The 19,661-nt window shown below is 36.4% G+C and overlaps 3 protein-coding genes across 7 annotated transcripts; 2 read left to right on the top strand and 1 right to left on the bottom strand.

Annotated features, from left to right (window-relative positions):
* Positions 1 to 909: 909 nt before the first annotated feature.
* Positions 910 to 6,005, bottom strand: LOC110778202 (probable E3 ubiquitin-protein ligase RHC1A). Of its 2 annotated transcripts, XM_021982769.2 has the most exons (3): positions 4,837 to 6,005; positions 4,103 to 4,191; positions 917 to 3,303 (listed from the first exon to the last, which is right to left on the bottom strand). In XM_021982769.2, the coding sequence occupies exons 1-2, from the start codon at positions 5,834 to 5,836 to the stop codon at positions 4,118 to 4,120; spliced, it is 1,074 nt and encodes a 357-aa protein (XP_021838461.1). In that variant the 5' UTR covers positions 5,837 to 6,005; the 3' UTR covers positions 917 to 3,303; positions 4,103 to 4,117. The 2 variants fall into 2 exon arrangements, with proteins under 2 accessions (XP_021838463.1, XP_021838461.1); XM_021982771.2 differs by lacking the exon at positions 4,103 to 4,191 and having other exon boundaries at positions 910 to 3,303; positions 4,837 to 5,851.
* Positions 6,006 to 7,134: 1,129 nt separating this feature from the next.
* LOC110778201 (uncharacterized) lies at positions 7,135 to 11,719 on the top strand. The gene is made up of 2 exons (XM_021982768.2): positions 7,135 to 7,375; positions 10,844 to 11,719. Exons 1-2 carry the CDS (start codon positions 7,306 to 7,308, stop codon positions 11,284 to 11,286), a joined length of 513 nt encoding a protein of 170 aa, XP_021838460.1. The 5' UTR covers positions 7,135 to 7,305; the 3' UTR covers positions 11,287 to 11,719.
* Positions 11,720 to 12,206: 487 nt separating this feature from the next.
* Positions 12,207 to 19,114, top strand: LOC110778199 (uncharacterized). Of its 4 annotated transcripts, none has more exons than XM_021982765.2 (12): positions 12,239 to 12,533; positions 12,641 to 12,697; positions 13,060 to 13,111; positions 13,228 to 13,301; positions 13,390 to 13,520; positions 14,469 to 14,550; positions 15,022 to 15,131; positions 15,229 to 15,396; positions 15,845 to 17,584; positions 18,120 to 18,233; positions 18,322 to 18,389; positions 18,847 to 19,114. In XM_021982765.2, exons 1-11 carry the CDS (start codon positions 12,509 to 12,511, stop codon positions 18,385 to 18,387), a joined length of 2,619 nt encoding a protein of 872 aa, XP_021838457.1. In that variant the 5' UTR covers positions 12,239 to 12,508; the 3' UTR covers positions 18,388 to 18,389; positions 18,847 to 19,114. The 4 variants fall into 4 exon arrangements, 3 of the variants coding, with proteins under 3 accessions (XP_021838459.1, XP_021838457.1, XP_021838456.1); XM_021982764.2 differs by having other exon boundaries at positions 14,469 to 14,554; positions 15,002 to 15,131; XR_008927439.1 differs by lacking the exon at positions 18,847 to 19,114 and having other exon boundaries at positions 12,227 to 12,533; positions 14,469 to 14,554; positions 15,002 to 15,131; positions 15,845 to 17,619; positions 18,322 to 18,339.
* Positions 19,115 to 19,661: the final 547 nt, after the last annotated feature.

Below are 19,661 nucleotides of genomic sequence, written 5' to 3'. Positions count from 1 at the left end.
TTGATGCACTATCCTTTAGTAATTGCACTGTTTTCTGTTTGTTTATTTCCCAACTATCTCAAAATAATATGGATAAGTTGACGACGTGGATGAATAACTTCAGTGGGCCTTATAAAGTTCAAGTTGATACCATTCATGTGTTGGCCTTCTTATCTAAGACAACAGAAAATGTTTATGCAATTTTCCAATTTGATGGTTCGCTTTTGAAATTGATTCCCCTTATTAGAAAGGCTACTTCAAATATCACTACCAATTGTTCACATTTATATATTCATATACTTCATGTATCAAGATTTTGTTTATTATGGAGTACACATTCTGTCTCGGTGGCGGATCTTAGACAGTTTTACGAGAGACGTCGATAGAAGAAGTAATCAATATATTATGTCATTCAAATTTTGAAGAAAATCTGTTTATTTAACATATGAAAATAAGCAAATTAGAGAACATAAACTTTTTGTTCGGATGTGCTATTGTTTATTTTTGCGAATGAGCCACAAGGGCGGGGATGAGAATCGATCTCAGGATCACCTGAAACCGGGATGGACTCTAACCAACTGAGCTTTCTATTGTTAAATACACACAAAGTTTTCTTCTTTTAAGATAAAAAGTACTCCCTCTGTATTTTAAAAAGAGATACACTTTCCTTAAACGATTGTATTTTAAAAAGAGATACACTTTCCTTTTTTTGACATGTTTTGTTCCACGCTTCCAATTATATTAATATTTATCTCTTTCTTGTGGTTCCTACACTTACTCACATCATCTTTTTAATATAATAAATAATTCACCCACTACCCAACTTTCATCTTATTTTAATACATCCAAATCACCCTCCTAAAACTGTGTGTCAGTCAAAGTGTATCTCTTTTTAAAACACGAAATAAGAAAATAGAAAATTTGATGTCAATAAAGATTCTATTTTATTATTAGTTTTCGTGTACAGAGAGCCACAAAGAGCAAAACAACAAATGATGTAAATGAGATTCGATCTCATGTCTTGAGTACCAGACACTCAATACTTTTTACAAACTAAACTAGTTAACATCTGCAAATTCATGAAAAAAGCTAAACAGTTTGCAATACAAGGATAATGTATTTAATGTGAGTTATAAAGCGGATAAGATTGTGTTGAATGAGTTATGAATCGAACATTCTTAGCCATTGACATTTCAAAAAAATGATAAATATCAAAATTGAGAAATACTAGTAGTTTGAAAAATTAAAAAGTGAAGAGGAGATTTGATGAAATGTATACTTCTATCATTCGTTATCAAAGGATTTAGGAATCACTTGGAAAGGAAGTTTTAGCAATTATCCAAAAATTTGATGGGACAACTTTGTTAGGGTTGGCCCCTAATCAAGAAAGCACACAATACATATCCAAACTTATGGATAATTGGATAGGCAGTAGGCCCATCATCCATTTACTTAGGGAATTAGGATTAATGAATGGAAAGTAAGTTGATTCCGACATTAATTATGTAGATAAGGATTGATTCTAATGCTAATTACATTTTGCAATTGGAAATAACAATAACTAACAACTTAAAGAATCAATTCTAAAAGACACCCAATTCACTTAGGGGCGCTATTTTCCACCTTCAAAAGCATGGTCCGATACGAGCACGAAGTCGTCATGTGGATCAGGCCCGACCCACAATTTTTGGAGAAAATTATGACAAGGCACGGTCCGACCCGATAAAGTGCACTAAATCTAGTAAAATTAGGCTCAGATAGACGACCCGACCCGGTCAGTACGAGAACCCATGGACCGGGTCATATTTTGAAATTTTTGGCCCAACGCGATACAAAGTGAGTTTGACATGGGCGGGCCTGCACAGGCCCACGACTCATGGGCTCAGCCTAAAGACCGACCCGGTCCACAACTCGTGGCTCGGCCCAAAGACCGACCCGACACACAACTCGTGGGTTCGGCCCAAAGAATGGCCCGACACAAACTTCTTTACCATCACCTACAAATCATGCATTCTCTTAGGAGTGGCAAATACCAATCTTGTGTAGCTTATCCCTTGACTCGGCCCAAAGACACGACCCGACCCAGCATGACAAAGCACGCTAAATTTAGTATAATTTGTTAGAAACTATACTTTGAATTATGAAAAACGAAAATACGGAAACTAGATTAGGACGAGATAATCTCTGTCCTTAGGATAATATTAGCCCCCACTATATTGCTGATGGGATTCAAAGCTAATCTACCCCCAGGATTCCCTAATCAAATGAACGGATTACAACAAGATCATCCATTCTCATGAACATGTATTTATCAGAAATATGAATGAAAAACGTAATTAACATTAACCTTCTGCCTTAGGTTAAATAGGAAAATAGTATGGCAGTTACAAAATAACCGCCTCTGATATTATCCTATAAACTCAAAATAATTAATTAATATTTTAATTAATCAAAATATTAATAACCGCAAAAAGATTAATCGTTAATTAAATCCTTAAATAAAGGATGCGCGTGCTAAGTGCTAAGTAAATAATATATAGCCATATTATTAACCCAATACTAACAACCAAGCCCAAAGCCCCACTTGGCCCAATGACTTAAGCCACAACATATTTGATAAGTCAAGCACATGGACATATTTAAAGATATCCAAAAGTTTATATTTCTTCCACAGGTTGAAAACTCACATATAACAAAGTGAAGACTATATCTAACATAATTAGACTTAGGCACGACGGCACAACTTGACCCGATCCGTTGGAACGTGGGTCTGGGCTATATTCCGAAATTTTCGGCCTGACATAATACAAGTGTGCTTGGTGTGGGTTAGACCCGTTTAGGCCATCGACCCAAAGCCCGACCCAAAGGCACGAACTGACCGACATGCAACCAGTATAACTAGTATAGATTCAGGCATATGCGTAACAAAGAATTGAAAAGGTTAATCCTCATAATCATTGAATACTTGAACTCGAAAGCATTCGATATACAACATGGGTTAGGAAGTGGAAATTTCCACTATCAAATTCGAGAAATGTAAGTATATGTTAGAAATAGAATATGCCTTGAATCGGTCATAATTAACCTAGTTGTATTATGTAATAAGTATTCCTCAAGATCAATAAAGTCTTCACCTTCTCTACACGTGGAAGTAGCTAACATGTTGTTAGTGAACCACGTTAATTACATCTTTGTGTTCTTTAGTTACGTTCTTTACTGTCTTTCTTGCATCCGTTATAACAGTATATCACAGAGCACCAATAAATGACAACAACCAACATCAATGCTAAAGAATACTGCAGGATTGCCTCCTTGATCGTTCAGCTGAAACCAGGTAGATATAGTACCATTATTAAGTACAGTATGTAAATGTTATAACGGAAGCAAGAAAGACAGTTAAGAACATAAATAAAAAAATAAAAAAAATAAAAAATACAACTAGGTTATGACCTAACAGTCTATATAGACATATAATATTCTCTAGGCAGATCTGGAAAAACCCAGAAAATAGGCCCAAAACAGATAACCCTAGTTCAAAATAATAGATATCTAGGACTGCCTCCGTGATCGTTCAGCTAAAAGCAGGTAGATATAGTAGCATAATTAAAGTACGGTAGATATTGTAATGAAAGCAAGAAAGACAATTAAGAATGTAAATAAAGAACGTAAATAAAGAACACACATATATATTACATAATATTACTAGGTTATGACCTTAACAGTTTATATAGACAGACAATACTCTCTTGACAGATGCAGAAAACCCCCAAAAAATAGACCCAAAACAGATACTCTAGTCCAAAATAACATATACCCTAATCCCAGGATTGCCCAGGATGCGCGATTCTGTGAATTATTACAGTAATAAGGACTAAGGATGCCAGAAGTATTACAAACTTTTGTAATACTTCTGACATCCTGACTTAATAAAACAGTTTTCAAAATCGATCATTGGTTAACCAAGATCAGAGCATATTAATGGTCAAAAAATGAAGTATAAAATGTAAGATAGGTATTCTGAATCTATTACTTAAATAAAATAGTTTTCAAAATCATTTGTAAAAGTACAGAAATTTGGGAAGCATGACATGAAAACTAATGCAAAAGAGATGGATCTCCTTACTTGTTGTTAGACTTATTAGGATGGAATTGGAGAATATGTGACTAAGGGTATCACAAGCATCAGGCATAACGTGCATGTCAACAAAAACGCTGTATTTTCAAATATTTAAAACATTCAGTTATACAAATTAAACCAAATTTGATTAAGTTCTTAAATAATGAATGAATCAATCATCTACACTAGCATAATAAGAAAATAACATATGTAACGCTTAGACCTATCAAAAATCGATCCAAAACTGAAACTCGACCCAAAACTGAAACTCGACCCAAAACCGGCCTGAACATACTGGGTATCACCTGAACCCGATTTTATCCGAACAATCCAATAACTAATGGATCAAAATCCGAAGGAACTCTTTTTTTACCCGACCAATTGAAAATCGTTGTATTTAGAGTATTACATGAGATTATGAGGAATTTTAAGACAATAAATACGTTATTTAATTTTTACTATTGTTAGGTGTAATATGATATTGATTTGAAATATACGCCATTTTATGGTTAAATGTGACTAAATAAAAACTTATGTAAATGAAAATTTGTTAATTTATGCGCATATTCTTTATATATTATTACCCAAATTGACGTAACCCGTTGGGTGGACCATACCCGAAAGTTCTAGTCTGGAACAAATATTTGTAAACCTGAAAGTCACCCACCCGAATCAACCCGCCATGCGGCCCGTTTGATAGGTCTATTAACGCTTATTAATTCGAAGATTAAAGGTCTAACCTCCTGTTGACATCCTAGTATTACGAACATCATGGGGACTAATCCTTGAATACCTCGAACGAAATGGCCAAATTGAGCTCAACCGGTTCCAATTAAAGCACCTTCGAGGCCTACCATCTTCAATACTCGACCCTTCCGATTCGATAACTCCTCCTACACCTTCACATTGTCGAACCGAGCTAACCGGTAGCTCGGTTCGACAAACCGGGCACGAGTTGTGCAACCTTAACCAAGGTACAATGCAATCAGAATGATACACATGTTTGCATGGTAGTTCTCTTACTTCACTTCCTACTTCAAACTCCTCCTTACAAACGGGACACTCCGAGCCCCCCTCGGCCACGTGCTCCGCCGTGAGCTTCACGAGTGGGACGGCTTCGATGGCGGTGTCCGGTGCCGGTGGCGGGCCCTGGCGGTCGTTCTCTGTAAGGTCGTTGATAAGTTGTTGTAAGCCCGGTCCAAGGAAATAGTTCCTTGGATCGGACTCCATTTGGGGGGGCCTACCGACTTGGCTTACTGCGGCCCCCCCTTGTGGCTGGAAGCCCGTGGGCCTTACGACGATCCACCTAGGTCGGGGACGTAACCCGGGTTCAACATCCCAGTCATCCCTCGTCCTGTTCGAAACCTGTGGGACCCGAACCCATCTCGGTCGTTCTGTAGTAGGCCCTTCGAGCACAACATCCCTATTACTAGACCGTTGTCGTGAGACCGTCCAAGGGGTGTCGGGTTCATGGTTACGTACCCTCATAGGCGGGTCAAGCATGAGGGCCAAGGCTTCGAGAAGACGGGCTTGAGGGGACGGGTCGTCGTACGTAAAATCCAAAATCAATCTTGGTCTTGGGATTTCCATCTCACTCAAAAACTGACCGAAACATCGAGGACATACGATTTCCGACGGGTTGTCCGAGGAGAGTCGGACAATCCGTCGGCATTGGTAGCACCAATAAGAATCGTAAATACGGGTCGGGTTTGATCGAGTTCGAGGAGGACTTAAAGACATTTGCTAATAATGGTTGTTTGAGTTGGGAAGTTGTAACATTTTGGGGCTACTTATAACATGTTGCATATTGGACAGAAAAATAGGAAAGGAATAATTTATGGGCATGTAGAAAGTGATTCTTTTTCTTTGTGTTTTCTTTCTGTTTTTGTGAGTTTCATTGTCAAAGTAATGAGTTGAGTGAGCCATGTGCAAACCTATTTGATTTGCCCAAGAAGAAACGTTACAATTTGAGATGCTCATTTCTTTCAACACAAGTTACTATCATAAATGGCTTGGGTAGTTGGGTGTTAACGGGCCGAGCTAGTTACCTTGAAAGTTGAAACTTTTTGAGTGGGTTGGGTTTATGTGTCTGGTGGATTTTGTTTCGTGGTTTGGGTTGGGTGGGTCGGGTGAACCGTGGGGGATTGTATCGGTCGGGTGGAATGGGTTAACATGGGTTGTTGTTGGAAAAACTCGGCCCACAACACATCAAGAACTATTTCCAGGCTTGGCGGATTGTGTCATGGGTCATAAATAGCCTAATTCACTTTGACGTTTTTAAAGCCTTAAAGATTTATACTTTCGTATTGAATAAATACTATTTTCTCTTTACTGTTTTTAAGTCCTTATATATCTCCTTTGGTGGCAAAAACATATTTTTTGTTTTTGATCTTATGAAAAGCTCTCCAATATAAAAGTCAACTCTCGAGCCGATGTTAAAAATGTATTTCCCGTTTAACTCTTTAAAATTTTGTTTATTATAATTAATCACTTTGATGATTTTACAGCCTTAGAGATTTCTACTTTGGTATTGAATAAATACTATTTTCTCTTTAGTGTTTTTTAATCCTTATATATCTACTTTGGTGGCAAAAAATATTTTTTGTTTTTTTTTAAAGTTTTTTGAAAAGCTCTCCAATATAAAAATCAACTCTCGAGCCGATGTTAAAAATATGATTTCCCGTTTTACTCTTTAAAATTTTGTTTATTATAATTAATAAATTATATTATCAATTTGAAAACAAGAAAACAGCTAAACGACCAACTACGAATATACAATATATTTCATATAAGTTAGCTTTAAAATAATCATGCATGCATTGTGTGCTTGTAGAGCTAGAAGATAGATTAATGACCTTATTTTCCTCATCTAGTATAGTCTGATTTATCTATTTTCTGGCCAGATCTAATCTGATCTAATTTAATTATTTTTTGTGAGTGGTTTTTCCTTTTTCTAATATGATCTGATACGATCTGATTTTTCTATTTTGATCCAATAAGTAATGAACATTCTTTTTAAACATTTAGGACAAGGAGGAGGGAGCTAAATTAAGGATAATTTCTTCAAAAGTGAGTTGTCTTTTTATCAACAAGTTTTCTTCTTCTACTACATCTCTGGAAAATCTAAATAGTGTTCGTCACTCCCAAACACCAAAAAAAAGCGCCGAAAAACTCGAATACAGAAAATAAAGCGTCATTTCGTCCCATCCATGGCTTCTCGACTTCAACGCCACAAATTTGCCTGGAGAGTTCTTATGGTTTCAAACTTCGGTGTTGCAGGTTACTCCTCCCCTAATTGCTCTACATTTGCTATTAATTACAGCTTTTCTGTTCCTTAATTGTTCCTTAATTGTTGAGTAATTACTTCTAATTTTGCAATTTATCGCTGGATTTCTCCTTGTTTCTTTCGGTTGTTGCAATTTTGATCACACTTTTTATTGTGTTTGAGTTATACTTCGAATTGGGGTAACGCAATCGAAAGAAGGATCTCGTTTGTGATTGTTCGGACAATTATTTCTGGTTTCTAGGGTCTTGATGTGTAATACACATTGTTTTTAGATTTTCTTGGGGGTTTAGGGATACCGTCATACCGGGTATGTATTAGAAGGGTTTTGTTTGCCATAGTGGATGAACAGATGAACTGCAGAAGAAGGGGGGTAGAGAAATTAGGGTGTGGGTTGAATACTTGAATTCTTGGTAAAATGATTATTCGGTTTCCCTCTCTTCGTTAATCCCATTCATTTCTCAAGATTACAGTCGAGCAAAAGGGCTTGTATTGTCTAGCAGAATAGTTTACATTCAGAAATCTTGATATTATTTGAGTTGAGGGTGTTGTACTAGTGTAGTGTAGTTCTTGTTAAGATGATTATTCGATTTCCTCGCTTCATTAATCCCATTCTTTTTTCAAGATTACATTTGAACAAACTCGTATTGTCTATCAGAATAGTTTAAATTCAGAAATCTTGATATTCTTTGATTTGAGGGAATTGTACTAGTGTAGTATAGTGTTATCAGGATTTTGCAAATGATGAGCATATAGAATTATGGACTTCTTAATTTTATGGTGGAGGCTAGATTATTTACAGAATACAGATATCTCAATGTTGACAAATCACGCCATATCCAAGTCCTATCTGAGCAATCATCTTTTATGGGTGACTACTGACTAGGCAATGATAGGGAATCTAACACTAGATAGATGATTACTTGTGGGTTTTGGAGAATGTATTCATCAATTGTCACCCTTAGGCCTTAGCTGAGGTATTACCTAATACTTCATATGTTGACTAACTAGAAGCGATTATCTGATTGATGACCAACATTGTTGAAGTTCAGGAATCTTGCATTTTTAGCTTCGGCAGTACAGTTTGATAAAGAGGTTGGGGTACGGGGTAGGGGGTAGGGGAAGGTAACAACATGATCACTCAAACTTTGTTGTTTATCAGTAGCTTGCCTAGTTACCTCAACTTCTTTTGAGTTTTATTCTGGTATAATTTGTAAGACTTCAAAGAGCAAACATAGTTTTCCTGTGCGTAGATTTGTATGGATCTCGAACTTAGCTGTACTAGTTATTTGTCAGTTGTTTTCTTTCTTTCTGTCCTTTGTCTCTGTCTCTTGTACATGATAATCATTATCCTTCTGCTGTTACCTCTTAGCACCAGCAGGGTTGGAATTCATAATCTGATCTCAAGAGTCTACATCAGGCATTGTTTGGTTGAGTTTTTGATGCTGTTGTATTTGCATGCCATGTATGTCATGGACTGTTCTAACCATTATTCAGATTGCATTCTGACTGAGATTCATCTCGTTCTAGCCACTTCAAAACTTTGTATGCCTTACTATTTTTGTGAATTCTTGAAGGTGAACACTTATGTAGTTGTGTTGAATGTGTGGTAGTAAGATGATCCTGCTATTTCTTTGTGTCATAAAAAAGATTTCTTCTGCTTCACACAACTTTATGAGTGGTTATGTGTTAGCGTGTCGCCCATTGTTTGAACTTTGAACAGCATCTGCTTAGCATGAATGTTTAGAAGAATGTCTTACCTGTCTAGTTATGATCTTTCTAATTTGCTTCACCCAGTTCCTTTGTGTTTTGAAGACCAATATTGATAAACCAAGTAGTTCAAATTGATCTGTGTTGGTCAGACTCTTTGATATAGACCAAAGAACTCATGCCTGGTTTAATATACTCAAGTATTCGGAACATGGCATTCAGAATTTCACACTAATTGACTTAAGATTCTGGTAATGGTGCTCTCATAGTGGCCTCCAATCTTTTTTTGAGAGAAAGATAGCACGGGCATTTAGTATAGTAAATCAATTTCCGCCAAAGCAGTGATGCTTTGTGGGAACGAACCAATACAAAATAACTCAGAGTTACTACTTGTATCCCACCTTGCCACCATGTGGGCTACAGTATTACATGCCCGTTTAACATGAGAAAAAACACAATAATCAAAATTAAGGCTATCATTCCTAATGTCGTCATAGATCAAGTAGATAGGAGAAAACCCAATGACCGTACTCTTTGCTGCATGTATTACATTGAGAGCATCACTTCCAACCACTATATGACCATATGCAAATCTCCTAGCAATGTGTAGACCATACCTTTACCGCCTTTGCCTCTGCTATATCTGGAGAAGTAGCTTGTATCTTTTTTGTTGCAGCCACTAATAGCTTCCCCTCACTATCTCTGACCACTACCCCAAGAGCTGCCATAACACCATCAACTTAGTGTGCGTCAGTATTTATCTTTATTACCCAGGCATAGGACAAGACCATGAGGATGGAGACTGCACAACCATATTGGTTGAGTTTGAAGGCATAAAAACCTTCTTCGTGTAGCTCCGATATTCCTCTACCATTCTCACATAACCAGTAGCTATTGTTACAGCATCAGGCTTCTCGTGCTCGAAAAATATCTTATTTCTACACGTCCAGGCAGCCCACATTAGAGCAGCCATCGTGCGCAAGTCATCTGGCCTCATCTTTCTCTTAAGCCATATCCATCTCGCATCTAAAGAAGACGTAGGAGCATCGATCAACTCGGTCTTTAGCACACTGTGTTCCCATATCGTTCTTGCTGCAGTACACTCGAACAAAGCATGAATTATCATCTCATTGTCCGACCCACATATTGGCCATATGGCATTTGGTGCAATGTGACGATATACTAGTCTTTCTCTAACTGCCAGACTTCCTTTTGCAAGCTCTCCACAAGAAATGTCTCAATTTTGGTGGTCCATCTATACTCCAAATACCTCTCCAAATCTCCTCATCAGACATAGCTTCACTCACTGACTCCAGCAGTCCCAGTTTTGCCAGCCAATACCCCGCCTTAACAGTATATACACCATCTTTTGATTGTCTCCAGTAAAGCTTGTCTTTTGTAGATCTCTCGTCTTCAGAAATGATGCATTAGGTTTATGTTTATTCGCTATTATAAGATATGTGTGAATTACAATTAACAGGACACTATTGTTTTTGTCATTGTCTAGAAGATTGGAGTAATTTATACTCTTATTACAATATTTTATCCTCGAAGATAAGACCATTCCAATATGTGCTTAAAATTTCTGATTTGAAATTGTTTTTGCCGCTTTGTTAATTATCTTTGCCCTTCTTTCTAGGTGTTTGTTGTATTGGATGCAATTAGGAAAGAATTTTATTTGTTAGTTCATTTAGTTATGTTTTTAATGCTTAAACTTTAATAGATACTTGATGGAAAATTTTCAACAAATGCAGCTTATATTTTTGGAATGAATAAAAAGAAAGAGGGAAGTTCGAAAAGCGAAAAACATGAAGAAGCTCCACTTGTTGCTGGTACAAGTACATCAAAAGTCAGTTCCGAGCCAAAAACTGAACCACCAACCCCAATTGCAGAGATTTTACCAGCAGTCATCAGTTTCATGGAGGAGCCAGGATTCAACCCTGAAACTTCAACTGGTACAAGTGCACCAATGGTCAATTGTATGGAGGAATCAGAAATGATACCAGCTACCCCAATTGCCGAGCTTGTGAAGGTGCGTGAGCCAATTGCCGAGGATCAACAACGACAGCTTTTCGGGTGGATGTTGGATGAGAAGAGAAAGGTAAAAACCAAAGACAGAGATGAAAAGAAGCAAATTGATGAAGATAAGGCCATACTCAAGCAGTTTATCAGGGAGAAATCAATCCCTGATATTTAGCCCAGACCTGTTCAATGGGGTGGGTTAAGGCCAGGCCGGGCCAAGAGCCTGGTTGTTCGGATCCAGCCCGTTAAAATTTTAGCCTCTATAACTGTCGCTGCCTTTATTCTTTGAACCTGGTTGTTCGGGTCCTGCAACTTGTCTGTCTAACTCTAACAGGAAATATCTCAGAGGTTTGAGCCATTTTTTTGGGTGCTCAATTTAGTGGTTTTAGGGCTGTGTTAGGGGTAAATATTCATGCCTACGTTTTTACGGAGTATAAAGGAATTAACTCCATTTCAGAGTTAAAGAGTTTTCTAATACCAGAAATTTGTTCATTTGTGAACCAGAACGTTTATGAAGCTGATCAAGGAAAGAATTTTCAATATTCAAAGGGCTTGTGAATTTGTGATCATTGATCTGTTTAATGACTAAGAAGATTGTATTATGTTGATTCCTTATACTGCATATGTGTTTTCTTCAGCATTTTAATGTCTTAGGTTCATTAGAAAATGATTGAAATCGGGAACAAAGGCACGCGCCACTCCTAGGTAAAGATGGATGTGGATCGGGCTTTGTGCTGAGCCCATGGGCCGTGACCTGAACGGGCCTGCCCCCCCCCCCCCCCCCAAACCCTCTTTGTGATGGGCTGGGCCGAAAATCGTCAAAATGCAGCCTAGACCCTCGTGACAGACCGGGTCGGGCTATCGTGCCTAAGCTTAATTTTACTAAATTTAGCGTGTTTTGTGGTGTTGTGCCGTACCGTGTCGTACTTTTAAAAAAAAAATGCAGCCCAAGCCCGGTTTCACAGCCCACAACTTCGTGTCCAGGCCGGGCTGTGTTTTTGTGTCGTGTCAGCCCCGTGCCACAACCATCATTACTGATATGACAACCAAGTTATTTAAATCCATATACTCCCTCCATATTTAATTAAAATATACACTTCTCAATAATTTTAAGACGTTAGGTTTTACATTACTTTTCTAAAAACCAAAAATAAAGTTTCTATGAAAGAGACAAATATATGATTTAGGCATGTGAAAATTTGAGGTCACTAATGAAAAATCTTTCAATTTTGGTGGGTCCTAACTCCTAAGTCATAGATGCCTTCATCTCTGAGGTTCATCCACATCCAATCCTCAATACCATCCTATCATCATAAGCTTATCAAAATTTCCCTAATTTTTTTTTTATCTTCATTTTCTTACTGATAATCTGCATTTAATCTTCATTTTTGTTTTCAATGCCGGGAACTATCCATGTTTCGGGTAAGTGGTAGCTACTTCATGTTTCTGTTAATTCTGATTTTAGTTTGTGTATCAAGAAGTCAGTTATATAACTAATTTAACTATTTTTTATGTGTTTTTTTTACCAGTACTAGAATTGGTTGGACTTCCATCTCCACCACAATCTTCATCAATGGGTGTTAAGGGTATGACAACTAACCATTTAATGTTGTTTGAATATCTTTTTTTGTCACAATATATGTTGAATCGGTCAAGTCCCCTTACTACAACGCCCCAACACGTTGATCTGTTATTCTGCAATAGAGTTATCTGTTTTGGTTCCATTTCCAGGCTTTTCTGCTTCTGTCTAGAGAGTACTGTATAAACTCTTTTAGGTTATAACCAGTTGAATTCTGTAACCAACTGACGTAGTTAACACATTGTTAGTGAACCACATTAAATATTTGTGTTCTTTATATTTACGTCCTTAATCGTCTTTCTTGCTTATGTTATAACATTCTTGATCTCTAGTTTGTGTAATTTTTTATACTCTTTTTGGACAATGCAGTTTCTATGGGTAAACAAGCACATGAGATGCAGGACAAGGAGTCATCTTCTTTGTAATGTCACTCAACTTCATCATTTTAATTAAACTTCATGATACATTGTGTTAAACTACATTTTATAATTAAAATCTGATTATGGAAATTAATTTTTGTGTTTTGGGATATTTTAGTGCATTAGCATCACTTCGAGACAATCTGAATGTGTCAATACATGACTATGAAGGGAATGAAATAGCACATACAGGTTTGTAAACTATATATATATGTCCATTTTTTTTAACTAATTTGGTAGGATTAGTGATTTTACTGATAAAAACAAAGTTGATTTGCAGATGTTCTAGCTAGATCCATTGTCGAAAAGGGTACTTGGGATGATTCATTCCCTCTGAAAGACGGTGGGCATATTCGTATGAGACTGCATTTTATTCTGACAGAAGAGGAATTGAATAGGATTCGTAGAATGGTAAATATCTCTGTCAGAATTTTTTGACTGAATTAGGCTTTGTTTTGTTCACCTTATTTCCACTTATTCAGTTAATCAGATAAGATAAGATAAGTTCAGAAAAAATAAGTGAAAAACAGGTGAATAGGACACACCTTGTAAAAACTTTTGATGCTTTTGAAGGGATTAGCATTTACAATTGAATAAATCACTGTCAAAGTATGACTGAAATTTATGCATCTGAGTCTGTAGATTGTAGGAGTTGTTTCATCGCCATTCTTTTGCCTTCAGAAGTTTGACTGAATTGTTCAGGAGAACTAAGTTCAGTTAAAATCAGATAGGATGAGTTCAAAAAATATAAAGCAGCTGAATAGGGTATCTGTTTTGGTAAATATCGAATTATTCCTACAACAGAACCTGTACAATTATAGAAATTGTCGATACTTTTGAAGGGATTCATAGAATGGTAAATATATGTCAGAATTTTGACTCAATTAGAGGAAAAATAAGTTCAGAAAAAATAAGTGAAAAACATGTGAATAGAATGCACCCTTAATCCTACAACAAAACCTGTGCAATTATAGAAACTGTTGATACTTTTGAAGGGATTAGCATTTACAATTGAAGCTCTCAAAGTATGACTTCTTTTATACATATATCTCTCTGATTCTATACGAGTTGACTGAATTAACACCTTATTTCCACTTATTTCATGAAAATTAAGTTCAGTTAAGTTCAGATAAGATATAGTTCAGATAAATAAGTGCAAAACAGGCAAACAGGACAAATAAGTTAGTTAAGTTCTGCTCACCTTACTTTTGAAGGGATTAGCATTTACAATTGAAAAACTGTCAAAGTATGACTGAATTTTATACATATATCTATCTGAGTCTGTACGAGTTGTTTCATCGCCATTCTTCTGCCTTTTCATGCTTTAATATAATTTGTAGGAGTAATTTTGACTTGCAGAGAGAATCTGCAGCTCGGAAAAAGCAGGAGGATCTTCTGAAGAGGAGTCGTAGTAGCTCAGATTTAGCAGGTTCTTCTGGTGGTAGGTCCGCATCATCTATTGTTCTTCAGCTTTTTACTGTCATGAATTGTTTGATCATTAAGCATGAGGAATTTTTTTTATTTTTTTTGAGATTAGTAAAATGTGTCGCAATCCTACATGTCACTCGCTTAATGGTACCACAAGGGTGCCACAGAGGACGCAACTCATCAAATTATTTTTACTATCAACGCCATACTTTTACTATGAAAACATTTAAATAAGTTAATCCATAAAAAAGAATGAAATAATTTTTTAATCATAGTTATAGTTAATATATAATGTATTTGCTTTGATCTTGTAAATCAAAAATTAAAAAATAGAAATGACAATCTAATATTATAGAAGTATTTTTTATGTAATTGAAAAAAATAGTTGCGATACAAATAATTTGTCTCAAATTGCGACCTTTTTTTTCTCTTTACATGCGATTCTGAACTGAAATTGATATCAGATCATCTGCATCTTCACAAGATTCACTCAAATCACGGTATCAGACTCAGGAAAGAAGTGTGGAATCCACGATATCTGCTGATTCTGATGTTGAAGTTCTGAATAAAGCTCAACCTGGTCAGAAGAAACAAGTAATTCCTGTCATGTTTTTTAGTTAAAAGTTCTTTCTTTGTATAATTCTTTGATCACATAAAAATGTGTTTCAGTTACACTTTACTGCAAAAACAGGTATTTTCCACCTCGAAATCAACTGGGGCGTTGGATAAGTTGCCGGCTTATCAACAGTTGAAGGAAAGAATTGAAGGAAAAAACGCGGAGCAGCAGAGTGATCAGTTGGATAAAACACCGAGCAATGTAAGGAAAACGAGACTTGCCTTTGAAAGTAGTCAACTGAAGGTAATCTGTTTACTGTCAGTTATGTTCGTAATGTCTGTCTTTTACGGTTTTACCTATGTTACTCGGACTCTTCGTATCACCTCAAGTACCCCTCATTGGGTCCCACCATGAGTATGGACAATTAGACACACATTTAGGAACCAAAGTACGGAAATTTTAATAAAATATCCGAATTTAATACATTTAGGAACCAAACTATGTTATCTTCACCTTATTCATATTGCTTATTAGATCATACCAGAAAAAATAGACCAGACCAGAAAAAAGAAAAAAGCACTCACAGGAAGCCACCAGTCCAGATGAGAGCAGACCAGACAGAAATTAGAGAACAAGGCCATACTCGTTTTTGACTAGAATACTTGAGTCCGAGTAACATAGTCTTTAGCTAGCTGCAAATACGCCATCAAAATGAGATACCAAGAATTTTTTTCGTTTTTTGGAAAATCAGGAAGAATCGCATGCTACTAATAAAACGTGGGAAACAACTCAGTTAAGCAGTAGTGTTACAGTGGACATTCCTTCCAATGAGCCAAGCTTAAAGAAGATCAGTACTAAACCAGTTTCGTCCAAATTAGAAACAGCACTGAATCCTTCAACTTCAGAGGAAATAGGGGAAGAACGAGGGAAATTGTTACGTGCTACTACTAATAAAACAAAGAAAACGGCTCAATTATTAAGCATTAATACTACAGTGGATACTCCTTCCAAAGTGCCAATCTTAAAGAAGACGGTTATTTTCGATACTAAACCAGTTTTGTACAACTTAGAATCAGTACCAGTTCCTCCAACTCCAGAAGAAATAGGGAAACTATTTACTGCTGCTAATAATGAAACAGAAGCAGCTCAGTTGAGCAGTAATACGAGAGTGGATACCCCTTCTAAAGAGCCAATCATAAAGAACATAGTTGCTGCTGTAAATTCCGAGACAGCACCTGCTCCTGCGACTCAAGAGGAAACAGGGAAAGAAAGAGGGGAATTGTTACTTGGTAATAATAAAACAGAAGAAACAGATCAGTTAACAAGTAATAAGAGAGCGGATACTCCTTCTAAAGTGCCAATCGTAAAGAAGATAGTTGCAGAAAATTCAGAGGAAATAGGGAAAGAAAGCAGTAAACTGTTACTTGCTAGTAGTAGTACAGCAAAGGAAACAGCTGCTCAGTTAAGCAGTAATACAGCAGTTGATACTCCTTTTAAAGTGCCGTTCTTGAAGAAGATAGTTGCAGCAAAATCAGAGGATATAGGGAAAGAAAGTAGTAAAATGTTACTTGCTAGTAGTACTACAGCAAAGGAAACACCTCAGTTAAGCGGTAATGCAGCGGTTGATACTCCTTTTAAAGTACCGTTCTTAAAGAAGATAGTTGCAGCAAATTCAGAGGAAATAGGGAAAGAAAGCAGTAAACTGTTACTTGCTAGTAGTAAAACAAAGGAAACACCTCAGTTAAGAAGTAATGCAGAAGTGGATACTCCTTTTAAAGTACCGTTCTTAAAGAAGATAGTTGCAGCAACTTCCGAAACAGCACCTGCCTCGTCGACTTCAGAGGAAATAGGGAAAGAAAGCGCTAAAACGTTACTTGCTAGTAGTAGTAGTACAGCAAAGGAAACAGCTCAGTTAAGAAGTAATGCAGCAGTGCATACTCCTTTTAAAGTACCGTTCTTAAAGAAGATGGTTGCTGTAAATTCTGAAACAACACCTGCTCCTTCGACTACAGAGGAAATAGGGAAAGAAAGCGCTAGCAGTACAACAAAGGAAACAGATCAGTTAAGCAGAAATACTAGAGTTGATTCTCCTTTTAAGGTTCCATTCTTACAAAATGCAACAGTTGCTGTGAATTCTGAAACAGTTTTGTCAAATCCAGAAACAACAGCAGCTTCAGAAAACAATGAGGAGATAAAGACACTGAGAAAGGTTCATACATCACCGGTTTCTTTGAAGTCGCTTCTTGAAGCATTACCAAGAAGAAAACAGCCTTCTACCAACGGCGTTTTAGGCATTGAGAAGAAATGGAGAAGCAAACAATGGAGATTGAACCAAAAAAGGGGAAAATCCAAAGTACTTGTTGGGAATGAGCAATGCTCAATTCATAGCTTTCGCGGCTGGGTTTTCTTGGATGAAATGATAAGCCCGTGTGTTTTAGATGAACCTGAAGGTTGTATTTCCCATTGCAGTCAAGATAATGATCAAGAAAAGGTCAGTCCACAGCTAGATCCATCACCGAGATAAAGGTTATTCTAGTATTTGCCTTCTTTTTTTATCCTAGAAAAATATAACACACTAGTTCATTTACTAATGCATTCTTGCAATTTGGCACACTCATCAACTTCTTCAAAAACAACTTGCTTGAGTTTTATGAAATAAGTTAATCACGGTGGTAAAGAGACATGGACTAACAGATAATTATGATGTTTAGGTTTTGTTCTCTTAACCTTAATATTATTGTTAATTAAAGCACCAGTAAAATCAGACCAGACCAGAAAAGGCAAAAAACACTCACAGAAAACATTCAAACCACACCAGATTAGACCAGAAACTAGAAAAAATAGATCAGATCAGGTGAAGAGAACAAGGCCTTAGTGCTGTGTGATATGTCGTATTAATACAAGTAGATTGAGAAAATGAAGCTCTTTATAAGGGGGGTGCAATTTATCTATGTGCTATTATGGTGTACTGTCAAAGTTCGTGTAAAGGAAACTTCTGAAATGTTTCTTCTTTATTGTGATTTCAGCTCAAAGATACTGGTAATGCGCAAATAAAAAGGGAGAAGAGTTCTACTGAATCGAAAAAGCTGGAGTCGGACAGAAAACCTAACAACATGTCTTTCAATGGACCAGGAGGACAGGTTTTGTTTCCACTCAATCTCCATCAGTTGGTTTCAGAAAATAGTGTCAGAAAATACGTAAAGATTAAAATTGTTCATATTTTTGCAGGTAGTGAAGATTGCGATCATGGCAGGGTTTGGCCTACTCGTGCTCCTTACAAGACAGGGAAAATAAAGGTACAACTCTTTACATTTTCCGTTTCTTAAAAACAGACAGTGCTTTATACTTGAATGCATTGCTATCATTCAAGGTTTAACGTTTAAGTTCTGTTAGAATATGCCTTGAATCGGTTAGGTCCCCTAACTGCAACGCCCGTTATTCTGGACTAGAGTTATCTGCTTTTGACCTATTTTCTGTGTTTTTCCGCATCTGTCTATAGAGTACTATATAAACTTCTTAGGTCATAAACTATTTGTATTCCTCAAGATCAATAAAGCTTTCCTATGCTAACAAGTTAAATCAGTGTGTCTTTTTTAATTTACGTTCTTAGTGAACCACGTTAATATTTGTGCCTCTCTTTATTTACGTTCTTAATTGTTTTTCTTGCTTCCGTTATAACAAGTTCCTTTGCATGTTTTTCTTTTGACCTGCATGGGACGCTCACTGATCCTCGATTTCTCCTATAAAATGCAGATGATTCATCCAATGGCTAATTTTGCGACCAGCTTAAGATGAGATTATCATACAAAAGCATCAGATCGACATGGATGTAAACGTATATGATATTGCTTTGTGTAATTATGTTAATGTAAATCCATCAATTACCGCGTTTTTTCATCTTGTAACAGACTTCTTTCAGGAAATCATAGTCTCAGTAACAGGAACAAGAAGAGAAATTTTGTACAAGCTAGTATCTTTGAAGAAAATGAATAAATGATAGTGGGTAAATCCAAGTTTAACACTTGAGGCAAACATAACCTTTTGGCAAACTATACTCCTTAAATTCAACTATGCATGTTATTTAGAGTTGAAGCATGCATGGCGTGTATTTGAATCTAGTTATATATAGATGAACATGATCACGAAATGGATAGATAACCTCTAGAAGTGTTGAGGATCATGGATTTGATGTCTCCTTTTGAGATTCCCTATTTTACCCTTATATTTTACTTTACCCACTTATAAAATCAATAAATACGAATTATATACTTTTAAATTAGAAAATACTACGGAGTACAAATTAGAAGATATACCCGGTTGTATGTAGCTCTACATGTAACTGGGTTTAAACACATTTTTGCGGTTTAAAAGAACATTTTTGCATTTTAAAAGAACATTTTTGCGGTTTAAAAGCACAATTTTACAATTAAAAAACACACACAAGTTTCAAAAAAAAGTTCTTTTTACTTTAATGATTGTGTTGTATTCAACAATATGTTCTTTTAAAGAGGATGTGTGCTTTTGTTTATAAAATTGTTCTTTTAATTGGTATATATATGCTTTTAAAC

The sequence above is a fragment of the Spinacia oleracea genome, chromosome 2 (genome assembly GCF_020520425.1).
Source record: "Spinacia oleracea cultivar Varoflay chromosome 2, BTI_SOV_V1, whole genome shotgun sequence".
Lineage (NCBI taxonomy): Eukaryota > Viridiplantae > Streptophyta > Magnoliopsida > Caryophyllales > Amaranthaceae > Spinacia > Spinacia oleracea.
This window is presented reverse-complemented; position numbering and strand designations above follow the sequence as displayed.